At 34.2% G+C, this 22,980-nt stretch overlaps 1 protein-coding gene across 1 annotated transcript; it reads left to right on the top strand.

Annotated features, from left to right (window-relative positions):
• The first annotated feature begins 6,844 nt into the window (after positions 1-6,844).
• LOC149535290 (exocyst complex component EXO70A1-like) lies at positions 6,845-9,043 on the top strand. The gene is made up of 2 exons (XM_089806125.1): positions 6,845-8,794; positions 8,906-9,043. The coding sequence occupies exons 1-2, from the start codon at positions 6,845-6,847 to the stop codon at positions 9,041-9,043; spliced, it is 2,088 nt and encodes a 695-aa protein (XP_089662251.1).
• Positions 9,044-22,980: the final 13,937 nt, after the last annotated feature.

Here is a 22,980-nt window from a genome sequence, read left to right as displayed (position 1 = left end):
TACCCCTTAATATGGAGTAAAATCTGGATTAGTAATCTCCTCCCTAAAATCATTTTTTTTTGGTGGATTGTTCAGCATGGTAAAATACTAACACTGGATAATCTGAAAAGAAGGGGCTTTTTTATCACAAACTAATGTTATCTCTGCAAAGAAAAAGAGGAGAATATCTCTCACCTATTCCTTGAATGCTAGTATACCTTAAAGATATGGGTGTCGGTGTGGGAGAAATTTGGACTGAGTTGGGTTTTGAAGGATAAGTTATGACAATTTGTGGAAAATTGGAACTATACCTTCTATCACCTAAAGATGGTATTTTTGTGGAGAATTATTCCACCATATATGTGTTGGCATAAATGGAAAGAAAGAAATAACAACATCTTTCGAGAGGAGGAAAAAATTGAGGAGTTAGCCATGGGAATCATGGAGAAATTGCTAAAGGAAAATATAAGGATTGCTAAATGTAAGACACCGAAGGAAGAACTAGGTAGGAAAGTATGTCAAATAGTCGAAAAAAAGGGGTATTCAAGGGGATTTTTTCCATTTTGATAACTCTAAAGTGTTAAAGAGATAGCAAACAAGATGGAAACCACCAACTCTAACACAGCTTAAGCTAAATTTTGATGGTGTTGCAAAAGGGGGCATAGGAGCGGTGGGTGGAGTGTTGAGAAATGAAGATGGTGATGTGTTGTTTGTCTATTCTAGGAAGGTAGGGGGAGGAAGTAATAATTTGGCTGAAGCAATGGCTCTGCTCTAGGGTCTTCATCTGATCAGTGAAATACAAATAAAGGAAATAACTATATAAGGTGACTCCAAATTAATTATTGATTTGGTCAAGGGAGTTTCCCAGCCAGGCTGGAATATCTAGACTATCATCACGGATATCAAACACATATTAGAAGGGATGGAGAAAGTCCAATTGCAACACATATACAAAGAAGGAAATAGGGTGGTGGATGCTACTGCCACCATGGGGTTTGAATTAAAGGCAATGATGTGCTGGAGAAGCATGGAAAGCCTAAAGGAGGAAATTAAGGCCTTGATATGCAAGGAAAGAGGGGGAAGCAAAAGTTAAATATGGCTACACAAATAAAGTCAGTGCCAATTTTGGCAGTATCATATCTAGGAAGATGAAATTTGCTAAATTTAATAAAAATTATAAGGGAAAGATGAGGAGACATTGTTGTATAGATTAGATAATGAATGGATGTAAATTAAGGTGTGAGTTATTTCACCATTATGGTAACATAATGCAAAATTTAAAAAAATTCCTTTTTGCAAGTACAAAAAAATCATTACTGAGGCTGTCAGAGATTTCAGGGATGTTAAAATAATGATGCTAAGTACGCACGAATCCCATAATGAAATTGAATGGGATTTTGAAGTGTCTCAAAAATGGGCTTGTAAAGTTATTTGGTTCATTGTTGTGCTACTGAGGGTTAACATTGTTCACAGAAAGCTTGAGGACAAGGAGGTTCAGATGCTAATTACTGAGGAGGGAAATTTGGAAATTAGCGGGTAAGAAATGAGTGGAGATTTGAATAGACTAGAGCCCACAAAGATTGAAATTTTTAAAGAAAGGATGGCTACCTGGTTCTTGTTAAAGGAGGGAGGATTTCTTCCTTATATGTCGGCGATGGTGGGGTATGTCAAAAATTGTGCTCTCTAATTTATGAACAGGTGGAATGATTGTAAGGTAATCATAGACGACATTACATTTCAAGTTAATGAGGATGTAATTGCAATGGCCACTGGGCTGTCCATGAAAGGGAAAAAATGGAAGAAGGTCACGAAAATGGACGACAAGGCCAATATGAGTAGTTTTTTGCTAAAGGTGAAGAACCTATGCACTATAGGCAAGGATTTAGGAGGGATAACCTACTAGCTCCTTGGGTTGATGTCTTTTTGGTGCTTATGAAATATCTTATGCTCGAAGGAAGGTTTGGAGTTTATTATTACTATCACTTTCCCCTCTTGAACCATTTTAGAAACATAGATTTCATTTCTATTCTATTTTTTCTATTACATTCTTTGGAGGATATGGTTATTGATGTTGGGGAGAAGAGGAGTAAAGGGCATAATCTCACTATTATCCACCAAGGCCTGATCTTTAGACTTTATCAGTTTCATCTTGCCCTCTGTCCCCTAGGGTTTTTGTGGTTGACAACCAATGCCACCATTAGAATTCCCCTCTGAGTACTAGCACTAGAACTAGAATCCATACCCCACACCCTTCCCCTAGTAGAGATAATAAGAAAAAGAAAAACCTAGAATTGGCTATTGAACAAAAAGGTTTTAAAAAGATCAAGGTTGAAAAACTGGTGGAGGTGGAAGTGGAGGATTCAGAAGAGTAGGGAGGAGGAAAGGGTAGGAGAAGGTTGGGGAGGCTTACAAAAACCCAAGCAAGGTATAAGAAAAAGCCTAAAAGATTTAGGGTTGAACAGGCGAAAGAGGAGAGCTCTAAGAACAATGAAAGGGAGCTAGAGGAGGAGAAATATTCTAACCCCAAGAGAGAAAAAGGGAAAGATGAGAAAGAAAAAAGTGAGAATTATGTTGATAATACACAGATGTCTATCGATGACACCCAAGTGTCTGTTGGTAATGCCATCACAATTGATACTACTCATGTGTCAGCCAGCTTTATCCTGCAACCTATTACCTTCTGTGAGGACAGTAGCAAAGTGGATACCTCCCCTATCACAATTTCCTCTCTTATTAAGGAAAAATCCAAGGTTTTTACTAACTCACAGGTTTTGCAGGATGACAACCAGGTGGCAAAAACTAATGAGGGGGTTAAGAAGGTGGAAATAGAAAACAAGGAAAAGGAGGAGGAACAAAAGGATGTGACTACTCAATTGGATCAAAGGGTCAAATTCTTAGGGGAGGGATTCTACTCCTCTAAATTTGCACTCAAGGTCACTCATGCTACTACTACCACCCTCCAATTGCTGGCATAGGAGAAGGATGAATCGGGAATGGACATGGAGGATGACAAGCTCCTCTATAAGTTTCTATTTGATGATTAGGCTCGAGTTCTACTGGCTAGGAAAGCAAAGGAAAAGGATGAGAAATAAGATGGTAGTTATGGGGGATCTTTTGATCCTAGTTGTATTTTTGTTTTTCTGTTGCTACTTGGTTTGTTGGTCTACAGTTATTACTCATACTTGGGTTGGCCTGTTTGTGCCAACAGATTTATATTTTGAACTTGAGTAGTATGATTAGTACTATAGATTAGATGTTACTATTTATGGTAGTATGTTGTTTCTGGGTTGGGTTGGCTTTCTTATGTCAAAATTTAGTTAATACTTTGAACATTTGTAGTATGGTTAGAACTATCACTATTAAGTTATTGCAAAGTGTTTTTGCATGTTAGTTTTGTTCTTTGATGTTGTAATGGCTTCTACTGGTTTTTGCTCGTAGTGTGTTGGTTACCAGCTTTTTGTTTGTAAGGGCTGACCCCCTTGTTTTCGTCGCTTTATATTTCAAAAACATTCTTAAAATAACAATTAAGTCTATGAGAATAATATAATAAATTATATTTTTATTATAAAACTTTTGAAAATGTATCCATTTAAAACATTGTGTTATTCTCATACACAAAACTACTTCAACATCATTTGTTTTCTTTTTTTCCCACACTTCCATGTGACTCTCTTAGATTAACTCTTTTTTCCTTGAATAGTATATTTGAAAATATGTATCATTTCAAATAGCCTATTCATCAAAATGAAAAAATAAATTTAAAACATATCTAAATTAAATTATTTTCTTATATTATTATTATTAAGCCTATAGTTAAATTAGCTTATATATCAGATTTTACAAATTTTAAAAAATATCTAAATTAAATTATTTTCTTATATTATTATTATTATTAAGTCGATAGTTAACTCAACTTATAATTATTTTTCTAGCAATGGAAAATAGAAACCTATCATTTTGGCAACTTATTTGTTTTTGTCAATTTAATATTCTTTGTATATGTTTATTCATAATGAATTGTTACCTTGCTCACTTTCTAATTTTCATACATGCTATATATTTCTAATTTTGTCTCCAATTTCTATTTGGAAGTTAGAAATTTCTAAAGATATGTCTTCTTTCTAAGGATCTATCTTTTTCCTACATTTTCAATTTTGATTTCACCATTAATTTTTTTTTGAAAATGACTTTTAAGTATGTCATATGCTTACATTGATAGACTCATTTTATTACCATTAATTTTTTTGTATCACTTCTTTGAATGTGCACATGGTTCTTATTACCAACATCATGATAACTGCCAAGTTTTTTGATGTTGCCTAAGTATTTTGGAGGTTTTAGAGTTTCAAGGGTTTGAAGAAAAGGATTTGAAAGAGTTTGAAGGATTTTAAGATTAGCTTTTTTATGTCTATGCTTAATCTTTGTTGCATCATTAATATTTGAGTAAAGTAATTTGTTATGTTAGACATAAATTATAATAATGCATATTATGCAAAAATTGCAGACATCAAAACAAGAAAGATTAATAAGCTTGAAGTGGAATTTCTATTCAATTTAAAGAACATAGTGGGACCTGTAATAAAGAGGAAAGAAATTATTGAAAGGTGTTACATTTAGCATTCGTAAGTTCTTTAGATCTCACTCAATCGGATAATTGGAAGCTGAAAACACACATATACATGGCAAGTTCTTGTTTTTTATTGTATGAACCAAAAAAATGAGACTATTGAGTCAAATTGTATAGTCTATCATAGGAGGAGAATAAATCGAGATATGTCTTGGAAAATCATGAATCAACCATGCTTCATTGTTTTCCATGCATCATCATCATATCCTATTCTTGGTTTTGGTTATTTGGTACAATAAGAATGACAAGATGATATGGCAAGATCAATTTTCCCTCTACTTTTCCTCATCCATTCAATTGTTCATGTGAGCAATTAAAAAAGTAGTTATAGAGTGTATTTCATTTCCTCTTTTTATCTCCAATCAAGCTGCAAGGATATTACTTATGCTTTGAGGATATTACTAAAGAATTGAGATATGTATTATTTTTAATTTTAATTCTAATTAAAAGAATGTAGTTTAATTAGATCATTCCTTTAACTAAATTTCAAGAGTCATGATATAGATAAAATGTTCTTGACATTTATTCTAGAATAACTATTTTATCATTTTAGTTCTTAAAAAAATAAAAATAAATCTTTTAAAATCTTTTTTTATAAATGGTATAATTTGTTTTTTTAAATTTGTAAAAATTAAAATAAATTTTAGACAATATCCACTTTTTTTCATTGTAAACTTATATAGTAAATAATCAATTTAGTAAAATTTAACTTTCACAATATTTTCATAATTATTATATTTGTGGTTCTCAAATTTAATTGAATTTATAAGTAAAAAGTATGTTCAAATCAATTATGCTAAAATATAAGTTAATTTAATAAAACTAAATTTTCATCCTTCAAAATAGAAGGATTCTAAATTTTAATAATTCTAAACTTTTTTTATCTAAGAATAAATTTGCATTATAAATATATTTAGCCCTATTATATTCTCATTTCTAGAAAACAATATGAATTTTATTTAATTAAGAAGAATGATCTTACAATTCTTTCTTAAATTTTATTGAATATATAATATATAAAATTGAGTTTAGGAAACAATAGTTAAAAATAGAAATATTTTGTTCTAGTTAATAGTTAACTAACAACTAACTAAATATGAGAAACATTCTAATATTTGAAATAGATTACAAATAGATATAATAGAAACTATCTATTATCGAATACATTCTAAATTGAAACCCCATTATATTCAATGAGGAGAAGTGGATTTTGTTAATTTAAGCTCCACTCAAAAATTATTTATTTAGTAATTAGATTAACTTTTTTAGTATATGGATAGTATATTATCTTATAATGTTTTGTGTTATAAAAACAAAAAATTTAGAAATACAAAATATATCTCAAATATCAATTTCCATTAGTCTATTAATTTGAATCACAATAAATAATTAAACTTTTGTCCAAAAGTACTATAACTCATATTTATTTTATATTTTACAAAATTATACAAATTTCATTTTTGAGTCAATTTGCTCATTTTAATTTTAATTTATAATAAATTTAATAATTTTTAATTTTTCTAATTCTAATTATACCCATATGTTTAATATTTTTAATATTTTAACTATATTAGTAATTATTATATTAAATATTATTTAAATTAAAAACTATTAATAATTTAATTTATTTATAAAATTATATTTCCAAAAAATTATTAAATATAATTTTTATCAGCTTATTGTTGCAAGTACAAAAGATGCAGACTTAATTTAATAGTAATCATTTCTCTTTGGATTAGGTGGAAAGTGGTGTGAATTAGGTTGAAACACGCTTTTTGGAAGGTTCTTAGATGGTACGAAAGGTCAAAGTCAGTTTTATCTAATTTGGCTGGTCAACTTTGACAACACCCCCATAAAAGTTAATTTATTTTAATTTTGTTAGGAATTGTCAAGCTTTGATAACTTGCTGGCAACCTTTGCTTTTCAGAATATAATTTTAACTGGCGGTGTAGTTTACTCCAAGATCTCGGGAACAAATCTACGCCTCACATTGTTATGCGTATCGATTTGTGAATACTGTGAGATTCAGAAAAGGTACAGCAACGCTGACAAAATCAAATTTACATGTTTATCTGCTGCGCCCAAACTCTTCATCAACGTGCGCTGGAACAAGTAAGATGGGTTTGCTTGAAGCAAAGAAATTCCAAGGGAGTTGCTATTTTTGACATTTTCAATCACTGCAGGATATAAAACGTTGGTACGAAGGCATCATTGTCCTCCATTGGAGCGAGACGGAAGATGTCATCCATGGATTTTATGCGAGCTCGGGAGTCTCTTCAGCAGACCATGGAATCAGCCAAACAAATCAGCAAATCCCTGGAAAAATCTGACCTAAAACTGATTCAGATTGAAAGAGAGAGAGCAAATCTGGAGTATGTTATGACACCCTTGCTAACTCAATCCAAGGAATCCAAACACTTGTCAGACTCTGTAGACAGAGCATTAGAGCCTACTTGGGTTATCCTTGAGGCCATGGGAACTATTAGGAATATGGAAACTGTTCTAATGGATGACCCGCTAAAAGACCTACATATGTATGCTAAAACAATCTCTGATTTGGAGGGTTATCTAACTCGTATCAACCAGAAATACCCAACAATGGTAGATTGCTTGAAAGGAGCCATTCGTGTTGCAGGTAAGAACAGGATATCAGATAGTTACAAGATGCATGTTTTGAATGAAGCATTAGAGGCTTTGGAGATAATGGGTCCAAAGGGTTTCATGGAAAATGGCTCAGAGCTGTTGGCTTCAGCATTAAAAAAGCTTGAATCAGCTTTCATGGCGGTTCTTGTGGAAAACAGTGTTGCTATGAATCTTCACGGTGAAAGAATTCCTGATGAGGATGAGGATTTGGCTTTGACTTTGGATTTAAGGGCCGTTGAACTGATGAAAATAATTGCAGAGAAGTTGAATAACATTGGGAGGGGTCAGAAGTGCTTGAAGATGTATTGGGAAGTCAGAATAAAGATCCTGAGAGAGAGCTTCAAAAGTATGGACACTCATTATCTGAGGTACAATAGCGCAGAGAGTGTTGATGGCATAGAGTGGCATGACCTAGAAGGCTATGTTGCACAATGGTTGGTGATGTTGAAGAAAACAATGAAGGTCTTGGCTTGTTTTGAGAGGAATCTGTGTTGCAAGATTTTTGAGACATTTGGGGAGAAGGTATGGACAGAGTGTTTTGGAAAATTGGTATTTAGGAGTGGTGTGAGTGCCATGATAGAATTTGGGGAAGCTGTTGCACTGAGCCAAACTCAGCCCCAAAAGCTGTTTAAGCTGTTAGATATGCTTGAAGGATTGCAAAGACTCAAGGAAGATTTCAGGAACCTTTTTGAAGGGTCAGGATGCTTGGAAATTAGGGTTAGGTTACAGGATTTGGAGAAAAAATTGGTGCATAGTGCTTGTCAAGTGTTGAGAGACTTTAGGGGGAAGATTTTGGAGGATGTAGGGATTTCTACAGATGGAACAGCGCCAAGAATTGCTAGTTATGTTGTGAATTATCTTAAATTAATGGTGACTGAGTATGGAGAGGTGATGAGAGGGGCTTTGGAAATGGAGGATGCTACAAGCCTTGCACAAAATGTTGGTCTTGTTCTGGATTCTTTGGAATTGAATTTGAAAAGTAGAGCAAAGGGGTACAATGAAACAGCCCTGGCAGATCTATTTCTGATGAATAGTTATTGGTATATATTCAAGAGAGTTAGAGATAGTGAGCTTGGATCTGTTTTGGGTGAAGCTTGGTTAAAGCAGAGGAGGAGGGTTGTTAATCAGCATGTTTTAAGCTATGAAAAGGAGAAATGGGGGCCTCTTTTGAAGCATCTGAATAGAGATGGGTTGGTGATGTCCAGTGGAGGAAGAGGAGGAGCAAGGGACTTGTTTAAGCAGAGACTGAGGGCATTTAATACAACACTTGAGGGCATCTATGAAACACACAAGAGCTGGATGATCTCTGAGGAAGATCTCAGGGAGGCCACTTTCGTTAAAATTGTTCAAGCCGTTGTTCCTGCCTACAGAAGCTATATTGAAACATTTGGCCATTTGCTTGACCAGAATATGGACGGAAAGAAATATTTGAGATACACTCCAGAGCAACTGGAGAGCTTGTTAGCAGATCTATTGACGGAGAAACCTACCAGGGTTGAATCGGGAAGCGGAAAAACGAAAAGAACAAATTCTGATGTAAAACATGTTAGTATTTAAGAAATGGGTCTTCAAAGGTTCATCTGGGTATTCACAGGTTTGATATATTTTGATTTGATGTTGAGCTGAAAGCAGAGCTGAACCTATTTCATTGCTCAGATTGTACATAAAAAGAAAAGATCACAGGAAAAGTTTGATTGGAATAGCTTGCGTAGCTTACAGGTGTTGAAGATTTGTTCAGCGGAAATGAAGATTTCAGATTTGAAATCGATTGGTTTCTTCAGTGCTCCAGGGTAACAGTTTTCTGCCCCATTGGCAATCAAGGAAAGGAAAAACTACAGTAATTATCAGAATTGAGCAATTCAGAAATATGTGGGCTCTTTGTAAAGCGCGTGAATTATTTTATCTTCTGAAACCGGCATGGTGGATTTAGAAAACGCTGAGTATTCTCTTCAGCCGCTTGCTTTGCCCTTTGATTTGTTGTCGGCGGCCATTATTTTTTATTTTTTTATAAATAACAATAAAACAATTCTTATCCAACCTTTTCAATCGTTGGAATTTTTCAAACACGTGCACTCCTCATTTTTTCTTGTGGGATGAAATTTTCACTACCATTTCTTTATATTAAATAAGAGCTCTGTGCACACAGCTTGAGTCCCTCCCTCCCTACGTAATTTGTGAAATTCTTTGTTTTATCAAATTTTTAATAGATTATTTTTATATATTATAAATATACGAGTTCAAAAATTAAGAATTATAGTAATTGTTATTAATTAAATGTTAGTATTTTATTTTAATTTTTTAAAAAAATATTTATACACATTTTTTTAAAAACTTACCTATTAAAATTTTTTGGACACATTTATAATTTATAATTATAAATATAAAGCAAAGGCAAAAGCAGATTCAACTATCAATTTGGTTCCAAAAAATTAAAATTATAAATTTACTTTTGCAGAAAAAGGTACCCTACTTAATGTTTGTAGTCTTGGAAACATCTGCGGAAAACAAACAATCTAATTTTTTTGTACTATCAAATGTAGTTAATGTTGTGCATTTGACATAGCTATTTGACATAGCCAGCTTTCGTAAATTTGATCGAACAACTTGTAGTTTATCTGCACTCACTTGTAAACATGGAAAGAGAAGTTTCATGTTTGTTATTATCTTGATGAAAACAATATGTTCCTTGGGGCAAATGGTGAACAATGTTATTTCCAAAGGCTACATGGATTTAAGGGTGGCTGCCAATCTTGTTTTAATGGAGTTATGAAATGAAATTAAAGCATTTGCAATATTGGATATGAATGATTCATTTGATGTTGGAAGTTTTGGTTTTTGGAGGTGGATGACGGGGACTTTTAGTAATAGATAATTTCCATGTTTGCCAAGTGTAAAATTTTGGATAATATGTTTGAACAAGTAACAAAATTAGAGTGTCTCTTTGAAAATAATTATCATAGCATAAGATCATCAGACAGTCACTTTGTTTCACCAAATACAAGTAGCAAGTTTCCAACACGATCAGTTTAGATTTGGCAAGACTATCCCAACCTAAGCAAAAATGGGAGCATTGGAACAAGATATGGAAATTTATCAAAGTGTTAGCGTACAAGATAATGAAATTTTGTCAAAAGTAGTTGCAAGTTCCTTCGCAGACATGTATGCAAAATGCGAAAGGCAAGATGTTTGAAAGAGATATTTTCTTATGGATTGCAATTATTGCAGGATCTTCTTTTGTATTATCCTCTCCAGCCTCAGGAAGATGAGGAATCATAGAGAAAATCTGGTGTAGCCTATTACAATCCTTGTTTACAACTGCCAGATGCACTGGATTGTGCTCATGTTGCTTGCTAGAGTGAAGAGTTGTCTCATGATGATGAAATAGAATCCTAAATCTAAAAATGGAGAGACTGATGGGCATTATATTGTCAGGCTTTTGGCTTTAGGATACTCTTTTCTCTATAGTTCTTTTGTTCTTTTTATAGTTGGGTAATGGTGATAATAGCTACAACTACTTTTGCAATTGATAAGGCAAGGATTGTGATAATACAACTATTTGTAGATAACAACATTTTATGTCTTACAAGCATGTATGCTAACTGTAGAAGCAGGTACAATAATTCATTATGCAAACCATTTTTTAGGGTCCTCTCTTGTTTCCTAATTGAGGTAAGATTCACCTTGTTTTGTGAAAAAAAGGATTATTTTCAAGGTTTTAGTACAAGATGCTGAGTGATAGACTAGGGAATGTATATATGTATTTTTGCGTATTTATACATAGTGTAAGTACATTCTTACATCGCTTGTGGCTCCAAGTCAGAGGATACTAAATGAATACACAAATGCCTGTCAAAAAGTCAAAAAGTCAAAAAGATTAATGCCACAAATTGTGTTGTTCAAACAAGTTCTAGGGATTTCAATTTTTTTGCAAGGGTTTGTTTAAATTGAATCATTTGTTCCAATGATTTAAAGGCTTTGTTTGTGTATATGTGAACACAACATTGGAGAAGTTGGCTAAATGATTCAGTTACCAAAGGAATTCTCATCCACATCTAGTGCTCTGCAAAACAAGCACATTCACTTAAAGCCTCAAAGTTGAAAACATGAAAAGAAAAACACACAAAAGGCAATATTTCAGTCTTAGAACCTTGTTCGTTGAGTGCAGGGGAGGTGAGGATTTTAGGAATGTCGAATGCCTATTATTCTCAGTGCAGGGGGCTTCTTCCAATATCAATCTTAATTGGTGCTTTTGCATCGTTAGCTAGAGTGTCGAGCTAGAATTTCCAGGTCCCTTCTTTATATAGTTCAATCTTGAAGAAGATAGACCAAGCTAGATGTGCCTACTATTTTCCAGGGGTGCAAACTAGCCATAGAATAGTAGGGGCATTAAAGCAAGGTTGTGAAAGCTACAATAGAGTGGTGGAACCCAAGCCTAAGCTAGACTTATATTCTTATCAAATTGGGGTGAGTGCATGCAAAGAGCCTTAGAATAGTAGGGGGGTGGTTGAGGGTTGAGTCCAACTACTTTTCCCATATTTCAATGTGATTAGAGTATGCATTAAACAACTCTAGATCAGTGCAAAGGCTCGAGTGATCCCTAAAATTTTCTAGGGGGGGAGGAGGGAAATATGAGTATCTATCTATATATGATGCAACATTGTTGTTGTTAGATTGTGGTGACTAATCAGGAAAGTACTATACATACTTCATAATTAGTGGGGTTCGGGGCATCGCCTCAAATTTTATTTTTTTGGTACTATTTTCCATTCGTAGATTCGCCACTAAAGTTATGGCTAATTTATGGCCGACATGTTATAACCCTAAAGCGGTTCTTGTATAAAAGGGTTTAGGGTTGGATATTTTTTATTATGTTGTGATGTGAAATTGCTTCTTGTGGCGATATTGAGCTGTAAGGGATTACAGATTGTAATCAGGTTGTAATCACTGGATTGTAATAAGATCGGACTTGTTGTTTGGTGGACGTAGCCCAGGGATTGGGTGAACCACATTAAATATTGGTGGACCTTGTGTTAATTTCTATGTGATCTATTATTTTCTGTTATTGGTTATATTTGCATGTAGTTGTTATTTTTGTCTGTGGTTTATCCTAACAAGTGGTATCAAAGCGAGGTTGTCTTTTAGTTATCCTCTGCAGGAAAGTCTCACAGTTAAGTGGGAGTCTCATAATTGAGTGGGAGCAATGGCAGATGAGGGTAAGCTGAGGGTTGATAGGTTTAATGGGCAGAACTTCTAGTTATGGAAGATGCAAATGGAAGACTATCTTTATCAGAAGGATTTATGGAAGCCGTTGGAAGGCAAAGCCAAGAATCAAAGAACTATGTCAGAGGCTGAATGGGATCTTTTGGATAGAAAGGCACTCAGAAGCATTTGGTTATGCTTGGCACCATCGGTGGCATTTAATATTACAAAAGCAAAGATGATAGAAGATTTGATGAAAACCCTAGCGACACTGTATGAAAAGCCCTCCACTTCAAACAAGGTATTTCTCATGAAGCGTTTATTTAATATGAAAATGGCAGAAGGTGGATCTGTTGCAGATCATTTAAATGAGTTTAATACTATTACTAGTCAGTTATCTTCTATGGGTATCAATTTTGATGAAGAAATTAGGGCTCTCTTGATTTTGTGTTCTTTGCCTGAAAGCTGGAATGGCTTGGTAATGGTGGTGAGTAATTTTGTTCCTGGATCTAGTACCCTAAAATATGATGATGTGATTGGTGTTGTTTTGAGTGAGGAAACTCGTAGGAAATCCTTAGGTGGATCTACATCAGGAAGTGCTTTGAATGCACAAAGCAGGGGCAGAACGACTGAGAGAGGAAGTAACTCTGGAAATCATGGGAAATCAAGAGGAAAGTCAAAGGGAGGAGTTCTCAATCGAGAGGACCAAATGATTGCTAGTACTGTGGGAAACTAGGGCACAAAAAGAAAGATTGTCGGAATCAAAAGAAAAATGAAGGAGATAAATCAGACGGAGACAAGGAGGCAAATGTGGTAAGTAACAAATCTGAAGAGGATGCTTTGCTTCTGTCTTTAGAAAGTGTTGATGATTCATGGGTTTTAGATTCTGGTGCTTCATTTCATGCTACACCTCATAGAGGTTATTTCATTGATTATGTCCAAGGGGATTTTGGGCTTGTTTATTTGGGGGATAATGAACCCTGTCAGATTATTGGAAAGGGAAAAATTAAGATTAAGTTGCAGAATGGGAATCATTGGCTACTACATGAGGTAAGACATGTTCCAAGGCTAAGCAGGAATTTAATTTCAGCGGGGCAACTCGGTGATGAGGGTTGTGTAGTTAATTTTAATGATAAAAATTGGAAGGTTTCAAAAGGTTCCCTTGTAGTAGCAAAAGGTGTGAAAGTAGACACCCTATATCTTTGTACAAGTCATATTGTTCCTTCTACTTTGATTGTTTCAGAGAAAAATGAATGTTCAGGAACAATTGCTGCAGTTGAGTAGGGAGAACAAATAGCTGCTGTAGATTCTGATACAGTGCTATGGCACAACAGACTTGGGCATATGAGTGAGAAAGGTATGAAAGTACTTCATTCAAAGAAAGTTTTACCAGGTCTGAAATGTGTTAATATGGATTTATGTGAAAGTTATGTGTATGGAAAACAAAAGAGAGTGAGTTTTGTAAAGATTGGGAAGGAAAACAAAAAGGAGAAATTAGAGCTTGTGCATACAGATGTATGGGGACCAGCTCAGGTATCTTCCCTTGGTGGCTCTCATTATTATGTCACATTTATTGATGATGCAACTAGAAAAGTATGGGTTTATTTCCTTAGACAAAAATCTGATGTATTTCAAACTTTTAAGAAATGGAAATGCTTGGTTGAAAATGAGACTGGTAAGAAATTAAAATGTCTCAGATCTGATAATGGTGGTGAGTATTGCAGTCATGAATTTGAAGATTATTGTTCCACTAATGGTATTCATAGATAGAAAACTGTTCAAAGGACTCTACAAGAAAATGGAGTGGCTGAACACATGAACAGGACTATAATGGAGCACGCAAGGAGCATGAGGTTGCATGTTGGGTTGCCCTTACACATGTGGGTGGAGGCTGTTAATACTGTAGTATATTTAATTAATAGAGGTCCCTCTACTCCTTTGGGCTATGGTATTCTAGAGGAAGCATGGACTGGTAAGAAGGTGAGTTATTCTTTTCTCAAGACCTTCGATTGTGAACCTTTTTCTCATATAGACTCTGAAAATAGAACCAAGCTAAAAGCTAAATCAAAGAAATGTGTCTTTGTTGGATATGGCATTAATGAATTTAGTTATAGGCTTTGGGATTTTGAAAATCATAAAATTGTTAGAAGTCGGGATGTCATATTCAATGAGAAAGTGTTGTACAAAGATCTGTTGCAGCAACATGAGAAGAAAGAAGATGATTATGTAGTGCTGGATGATACTCCAAAAGCTGATGTTCTAGCCATTCCTCATGATGTGCAAAAACTGCAACAATAAATACCACACACACTAGTGAATATTAGATGGTCAACGAGGCAAATTAGACCTCCACAAAGATTTTCTCCCTCTTTGTATTCTATTTTACTTACTGATGCTGGTGAACCTAAAAGTTATGATGAAGCTGTGCAGGTGGATACTAAGATTTAGTGGGAGTCTGCAATGAAAGATGGAATGGACTCTTTGCTGAAGAATAAGACATGGGATCTATGCAAGTTGCCTGCAGGTAAAAAGGCTTTATAGAATAAGTGGGTTTACAGGTTGAAAGAAGAGGAAGGGGGTAAGAAAAGATTTAAGGCCAGGTTAGTTGTAAAAGGATTGTCACAGAAAAAGGGAATTGGTTTTGATGAGATATTTTCTCCTGTTGTTAAAATGACTTCTATCCGTACTATTTTAAGTCTTGTGGCATACATTTGCAATACCATTTCATTCGATTAGTTTTAGAGGATGGACAGTTACAACTAGAGAAGATACATACCCATGACAATCCATCAGATATGTTGACAAAGGTTGTAACAAGGGAGAAGTTGAACTCCTCTTCAACTTTGGTTGGTCTTTTAGATTGAACATGAATAAAAGAACAACAGAGTCCAGGTTGGTTTGATCCAGTGGGAGCCCCATATGGTAGTAGTATTGCTATAGGATCGATCTCCAAGTGGGAGATTGTTTTTCAGTGTGCAGCCTGATTAGTCCCCTAGTGGGAGATTGTTAGATTGTGGTGATTGATTAGGAAAGTACTGTACATACTTCATATTGGTACTATTCGCCATTCGTAGATTCACCACTAAAGTTATGGCTAATTTATGGCCGACATGTTATAACCCTAAAGCAGTTCTTGTATAAAAGGGTTTAGGGTTGGGTATTTTTTATTATGTTGTGATGCGAAATTGCTTCTTGCGGTAGTATTGAGCTGTAAGGGATTACAGATTGTAATTAGGTTGTAATCACTGGATTGTAATAAGATCGGACTTGCTATTTGGTGGACGTAGCCCAGGAATTGGGTGAACCACATTAAATCTTGGTGTCTTGTGTTCATTTCTGTTTGATCTATTATTTTCTGTTACTGGTCATATTTGCATGTAGTTTTTATTTCTGTCTGTGGATTATCCTAACAGTTGTGCATCATCATAAACCCATTCATCAATTTGAAACTAATGTGTGATTGAATGACCAAAATCACTAGCATCAATTTATTAAGTCATCCCACTAGTAATTGTTTCTCCTAAGTCACTTGTTGTCCTACTCTTCTAATCCATTCTAGGAAGATATCCACAAATTGGAGATTCAATGGATATAGCTTCATTACTTGCAACATCCTTACTCGTATGAGCACCCAATGAGTATCCTTGTTTTTTCCTTCCCCCTATTTCTACTTGAAATATTCCAATATTAGGTGCAAGTTCTCCTAGGAGTTTTGCAGTGGCAAAAGGCTTATGCTATAGCAATTCAAGAAGATTCCCTTTAGGGCCTGAGCCAATACATATTAATCCGCCACACTAGAGGATGTCGAATGCTAAAAACATCCATGTTATGCTTAATGCTTGATGTTAAAAGGATCAACAAAGACTTGAAATATATGATGAAAATGATCCAATGAGGACCATAGATCTTGTATGCCATCTTCCAAACATAGCTCGTCTAGGCCTGCAGTTAAGAGCTTTCAGTATCCAAGCCCAGATGGCTTTGCCTAGCAATGCCATAATCTAACAAAGAAAATGTTGTGAAATTCTTTAACGTCTCCAAACTTCTCCAAAATTCATGTTCTTAGTTGCAAAAACCTTTGAATCCCTGGTCAGACAATGTCATAATCATTATTTTTTACCGATGTTGCTATGTCTGTAGTTTCTTTTGTGGTATCAGAGCATTTATGTGGTCTTTATGTGTTACATATACATAAATGAACATGTATCCATGATAAATGAAGACGCTCTAAAAACTTCATTGTAAAAATCATTTATTATTATTTTAGGAGCACTACCATAAGAGCACTGCCTTTCAATTTCCTAATTTTTCTACTTATTGAAATAAGCATAAACCACAAAAAAAACTCACCGATCAATCAAAAAATCAAAATTAATGTATCATAATTATTTTTTTAAAATCAAACTTTACAAACTTTGTAATATGGCATTCATTTTTGGGGGTAAAAATTAATATGAATGTAATGGGGGGTCTATCGAGAACATTAGTTCCCTACCTTATAAGATAGGGACTAATAATAACTAGTAGAGATATCTTAAATAAATCTATCCAATGATATCAATTATAAAATACCTAAAATTTACTCTTATAATTTTAGCAAATCATATTTTTATTTTTTGTTCTTGATGTGGCATTTATGAAATTATTTTGTAAAGTATATTATGTAAGGGCCAACCCCTTTGCTTTGGCTGCTTTATTATTCAAAAACAAATATTGAAAATTTGGCGTGCAAATGGCTGTCAAATTTAAGCTCAAAAGTAATTGTTAACATTAACACACTCACACTACCATTATAGAATGCCTATTGACATTAATAATAATAAAATTTTAGGATTTTAAGGATGGGATTGAAGTAATAAATGAAGAAATAATAAAATTAAATGGGATATTTAGTATAAAGTTATAATGATGGAATAATTTTTACACTATTATAAAATAAATTCATATTTCAAAAGTGGTTAAAGAAAAAAAAAATCTTTTGTATTTATTAGGAAAAAAGTTAATTATAAGAAATATTTTGATTTAATGTGAATTTTATGTTTCACTATTACTAACAAGGATCTTAGCCAAAAGAAAGTATGTAGGAAAAAATATTTACTAACTTGAACTTTGAAAGTTAGAATCCTAAGGACATAATAAAGTGGCAAATCTAAAAAACAATCAAGTTTCAAAAAGAAGTTTAATAACGAGAATGCAAGTTGAATTTCAGTAATGTAAACAGGAGATAAATTGAAGATGCAATAATAATGTACTAAGTTTTGTCTCTTATGTAAGAAAAGGTCTGCCTTCTCAAAGCCCTTTGCTAAAAAGAAAAGGCAATTGTATTATAAAATAGACAAGATGTTCATATCCTAGGGTAGACTGGGGATTTGCTTGTTCTTTTGTCCCTAGTGCTTGCACTTTGAATGAACATAAACATCAATGAAATTTTTTTAAAAATAATAAATATTGGTAAAAGCTTTTTACCGATCAAACAAAAAATTATAGTGATGGAATAAATTGTGGAATATAAAAAATGGATTTGTCAATGTATTAAAAAATTAGTCTTATAAATTGTGGAATATTAAAAATGTATTTGTCGATGTATTAAAAAACTAGAGTCTTGTTCAAGTGAATGGTGTAGAATTTTGTTCTCTTTTACATATCTCTATGTTTGGAGAAGTGAACTTGTTATGCATATTTTATGACCCACCAAATAGTAGAACAAAATACCAAAATATCTTATACTCTCTTGAACAAAGTCTTGTGTATGCTAAGATTGCTAGAAGATCATAGGATGTCTCCAAGGTTCCTTCAATGTCAGGTCTTGTTATGGATAAGCTCGGTGGTTGATGTGATTTGTCGATGATCACAAGGGGCCTTATGTGTGCTTACTTATATTCATTTAAAGCCATACTAGATGTGGGCACTATCTAAAGGTATTTCAATAAAGTACATTTTGGTTTTTCACAAAAATATGCAGAAATGAAATAGGATAGGGTCTAGAGATTGTAATCTATTCCTAAGGGAAGTGATGACAATAAATAGTACTCTAGTGGAAAAATTCTTTATATTACAAAGCTCTACTTTACCAAGTTATACTACAACTACATGTGAACTAGTGCAATCTTCAAGGGTTATGCCAAAGATTTTTATACCACCACATACACCATCATAAAGAACAATGTATATGAATGATCGAAGTTAAACATATGCATGAAATGGGTTCAGGCGCACAATGAGTTAGAATCACTAAGACGTCAAAAGTATGAACCAAATGAATTCATCAATACTGTTGGAAATATTCAAGACTATGGTAGGTTACTAAGAGGGGAGGGGTTAATCAGTAACCTCTAAAACTTTATTAAATTTAGCACTTTATAGCAATACACCAATTATCATCTATTGATCTAATTGCATGCATGAGAAACTGAAAACATAAATCATTCATAACACTTGAACACAATAATTTGGTGACCCAAAAACCTTACAAAAGGAAAGTAAAACTGGGATGGGGATGATATGCACAAAACTTCAATATTGCAGCATAAAGTTGGTCGGTTAAGGCTTACACTGATTACTTCTGATGATCTGCCCTGTTAGGAGCAATTAGGACTGCTAGGTCCACCTTGTTAGAGGTTTTACAAGCACACAATGAAGTATGTACTCTATTGAGAGATTTAAGAAAGACTATTACGTCAACCTTGTTAAAGGATTTGGATTGGTTCACCTATTAGGATGAAACAATAAATCTTTGACTTACAACTAATTTGCTAATAGAGATTCTTTGAAGTACTAATCACCTTTTGTGATGGATATGTCTTTGCTGCTCCTTTTTTGATATGGCCTTACAATATACTTTATCTGCTGCTGATTCACATTCACATGCTTCTATTTCACATTACTAACACACTTGGATATGATACAATACATTACATATATATCAATCCAATTTACATAATTACAAAGTTGACTAATATACAAGTTAACATCAATATTACAAAGTTGGCCCAAATGAAGATACTCAAGTTCTGAAGACTGACTTGGTGAAGTTTTGATACTCGACATCCACTATCATTACTTAGCATCATCATGCTCTCGATAAAGTAGAAGCTCAGTCCATACTAATCACTTCAATGTAGTCTTGAACTCAGTTTGCACTGGTGACTCAATAGATACTATGTAACTTGGTATAAACTGAATTACTCATTTACCATGAATGCATTCGGTAAACACTAATCATCACATATGGCTCGATTAACACTAACTTTTCTTTACATGAACTACTATCTCGGTAGAAACTACAAAGCTTGGTAACCACTGGAGTGCTCGAGTTGAACTGCTAAACTTCACACTGATTGAATTCACTTGGTAACCATTGAAATGCTCGGTAGGAACTGTATTCTTGGTGGCTACTAAAATGCATGGCAAACATTGTAGACTATTCAATAAGCTCGGTAGCCATACAGAATCTGAATAAGTGTTGTCACTAATAACAAACTTGACTGAATGTCAACAATCTCCCCCTTTGGCATTAGTGACAAAAACACTTATCAACCAAAACTTATATACATCTCAATGTGATACTAGCTCGATAGAATATACTGTTTTGAGATTATTTTTTTCAAAATTTGTCTTTGTAAGTATATATAGTATACTGCAAATTCTCTACTATATACACTTTCTTCCTTTACATGATTCTCCCCCATACAATATACATAGTATAAAAAGTATCTGTTGAGCTATCGTTTTACATGATGCTAAATGGAAAAAACTCTTGTGAACTCCTCTCTTGAAAAGCTAATCTTGTGAATTGACTCCAAGGTTTTGGGTGATCTTGCAACCTACTGGAACCCACCCAGTTGAAGATAAATGTGAATGTTCACGAGGAAGCCTTTGCTAGTTCATTTTGATTTCAGATGGAATGTAGAATCTACACATTGTTTCAAAATAACACTAAAAGAAAACTATATTTTGTATTTTATGTTTTTTATGAATGCAATCTAACAATGCAACCAATATGAGTTCCTATTCTAACAAGGGGTTAGCAAAGTAAATAACAAAACTTGAAAGCAAATAACATGAAATTGAAATCCTAATGGACATAAGCTACAGAAAACAACACACTGTGAGTTAAGTTTTGGAAGAGATTAGTAGGTAACCAATGAAAATAGGAGCAATGCTTCCTAGATTACACTGATGCAATCGTCGATGGAAAATTTCAATGACCGAATGATGTTTCACTCTTCATCAAATCGTAAGGCCACAAAAAGTGCACTCATGCAAGACAAAGAGTTATGCAGGCACAATTAGATGATTTCTTCTCAAGCTCAATATGTTAATGGAATTTGTAAATCTATAGAAAACACTAGAACTAAAAGATCACACAACCAGAAACAATGCAATAAACCTTTGGCTCAATCACAATCTCATGAACAAAATTCACAAAAATATGACACATCTAGGAAAGAATCACTACACTCCAAATGCTAGCATCAAAGGCATAATTTTATTGCATAATAATGTCAACCTTGATTACATATTACAATGGGGTATTTATAAGAAATCATCTCCTCAGTTTGTGTTGAGAGTGAGAGATATCTTCATGCAATAAAATACTTTTAAACAATAAAACAAACTAAATATATACAATCTAACAATTAAGTTAGTGCTTAGAGGGACTCCATCCATATTTTATTCATTAATTAGATGCATGAGCCCTTTACATATCAAAAACAAAGAAATTATGAGAGAGAAAGCATGAGAAAGCTTTAAGCCAAAGTGGAAGTGTCTAGAAGTGCCAAAAATAGAAGTTGATCCTTCACTAAGTGTGTGTCAAAGTTAAACTACCGTTAAAATGCATTCTCAATGCATGAAAAGTGTTATTTTTGGAACAAGTAGTTAACTATCGGTGCACCTCTAAATTGAGGAGTTGCGGACCTATGCACCTGCGGAGCTATGGACCTCGACAGGGTCAAAAATCTCAAAATTTTATTGAGTGTCAAAATTGAAATTCTGGCATCTAGGTTTTGTTCTTCTTCATCCCAAAGCTATGTTTGGATGTTTGCCCTTGAATTTCTCTATCATCTTAGTAATCTTAGCCGCATCCAATAGATGTAAGGCCTCATATTTATCTTTTACCTTTTGTTTATGATTTTCTACCTCAATTTGGATGTCAACAAAATCCCCAAGTTTGGTATCCACTTCTAACAGGGCTTCTTCTATCCTGAAGGCTTATTGGATGTCTTCATCATCAACAACCTCCACAAAAATCTTCCAAAAATTCTCCACTACTGTCTCTACAAGTAACAACTTTTTTCATTCATCATCTTCAAAAATATCCAAGTATGCATCACTGTAGTGTCTCTCTACTTCCAAAATTCACTCTCAGGCTTGGTCCTTGAGCTGATGAATCTCCTCTTGTAATGTTCCCATTACTTTATTGCTATCTGCTATCTTTTCTATCCAGTCATTAATCATATCTAATTCTTCTCCAATATATACATCAATCAAAATCTAGTACCTTTGCCCCTTTATGGCGTAGAGTCTACAAGTCCTTACTCCAAGCCTGTACTTCATCCATAATGCTAAAGTATTACTTCAAAATTGCTATGATCTTATTCACATTTTCCTGCGTAGCATGCAGTAACTTCAAATTCCCTATGATGATCTAGATACCCTTCTCTTCAAAACTTTCCTGTTACTGCTGACAGGCTTTCAAAAATGGATCAATGTGCACCACTCCCCATTCTCTAAGTATGGTGTTCAAAGTTTTCTTGGGGTGCTCAAGATCTAGCGGACCAACTACTTCAGCTGGATATCCCTTTAGGATCTCAACCTACCTTAAAAGTGCTTGAAGTTTGATCTCATCCTGTTCCATGTGCTTGAGGACCTCTTTGACTCCCAAGTTCATCATCAATATAGCTGAATCCCGTGCAAGCCTTCCCAACACAAAATCCTTCAATTCATAATCCTCAGGACCAAGGCCTTCTACATTTGTGTCTTTAAGAGGGAGAGCCACTTGTGCAAACAATTCCTAGTTTTGTGTGCTAGTAACAAATGCCAATGGCATTGCCTCATGTGGTGGTGACTCGAGTTTGTTTAAAATATTTGTAATGTCACAAATGTTGTCCTCTAAAGCACAAAATTAAGGCTTAGTACTCCTCATTATTTCCTTTCATATCCATCAAGGGATGTGTCCTATCGAGGACTTGGCTCTTGATGACAAAGGAGTATGTTCTGCAACTTCCTTCCTTTTGTCACTCCTACTCGAAGTTGTCTCTTGTTGGGAGGGCTCTTCTTCTATAGCCTCAATCTCAGTAGACCTTGTAGCTTGAACCTTGGTGTCTTGGGAAGGTGGTTGAATATATTCCACCATTTTTCCTTCTAACACTTCACTAGTCACCATTTGTTTGGATCCCTCTTCTTGTAATGGTTCCTTCTAAACTTGTTCATCTTCTGAACTTGGAGGTGGAGGAGTAATTGAACCCTTATCTACCATCATAATTTGTGGTGGAGATGGGGGAGTAAGATCATAACCCTGTGTATTTGGT

This window comes from Cupressus sempervirens, chromosome 10 (genome assembly GCF_028749045.1).
Source record: "Cupressus sempervirens isolate cs-2001-9-10 chromosome 10, ASM2874904v1, whole genome shotgun sequence".
Taxonomy (NCBI): Eukaryota; Viridiplantae; Streptophyta; class Pinopsida; order Cupressales; family Cupressaceae; genus Cupressus; species Cupressus sempervirens.
This window is presented reverse-complemented; position numbering and strand designations above follow the sequence as displayed.

What these genes read in the sequence shown, in the direction of transcription:
- LOC149535290 (XM_089806125.1), top strand. Translation starts at nt 6,845, where the DNA reads ATGTCATCCATGGATTTTATGCGAGCTCGGGAGTCTCTTCAGCAGACC. An exon ending in CAAATTCTGATGTAAAACAT is followed by an intron (nt 8,795 to 8,905) that starts GTTAGTATTTAA and finishes TTCATTGCTCAG; the next exon opens with ATTGTACATAAAAAGAAAAG.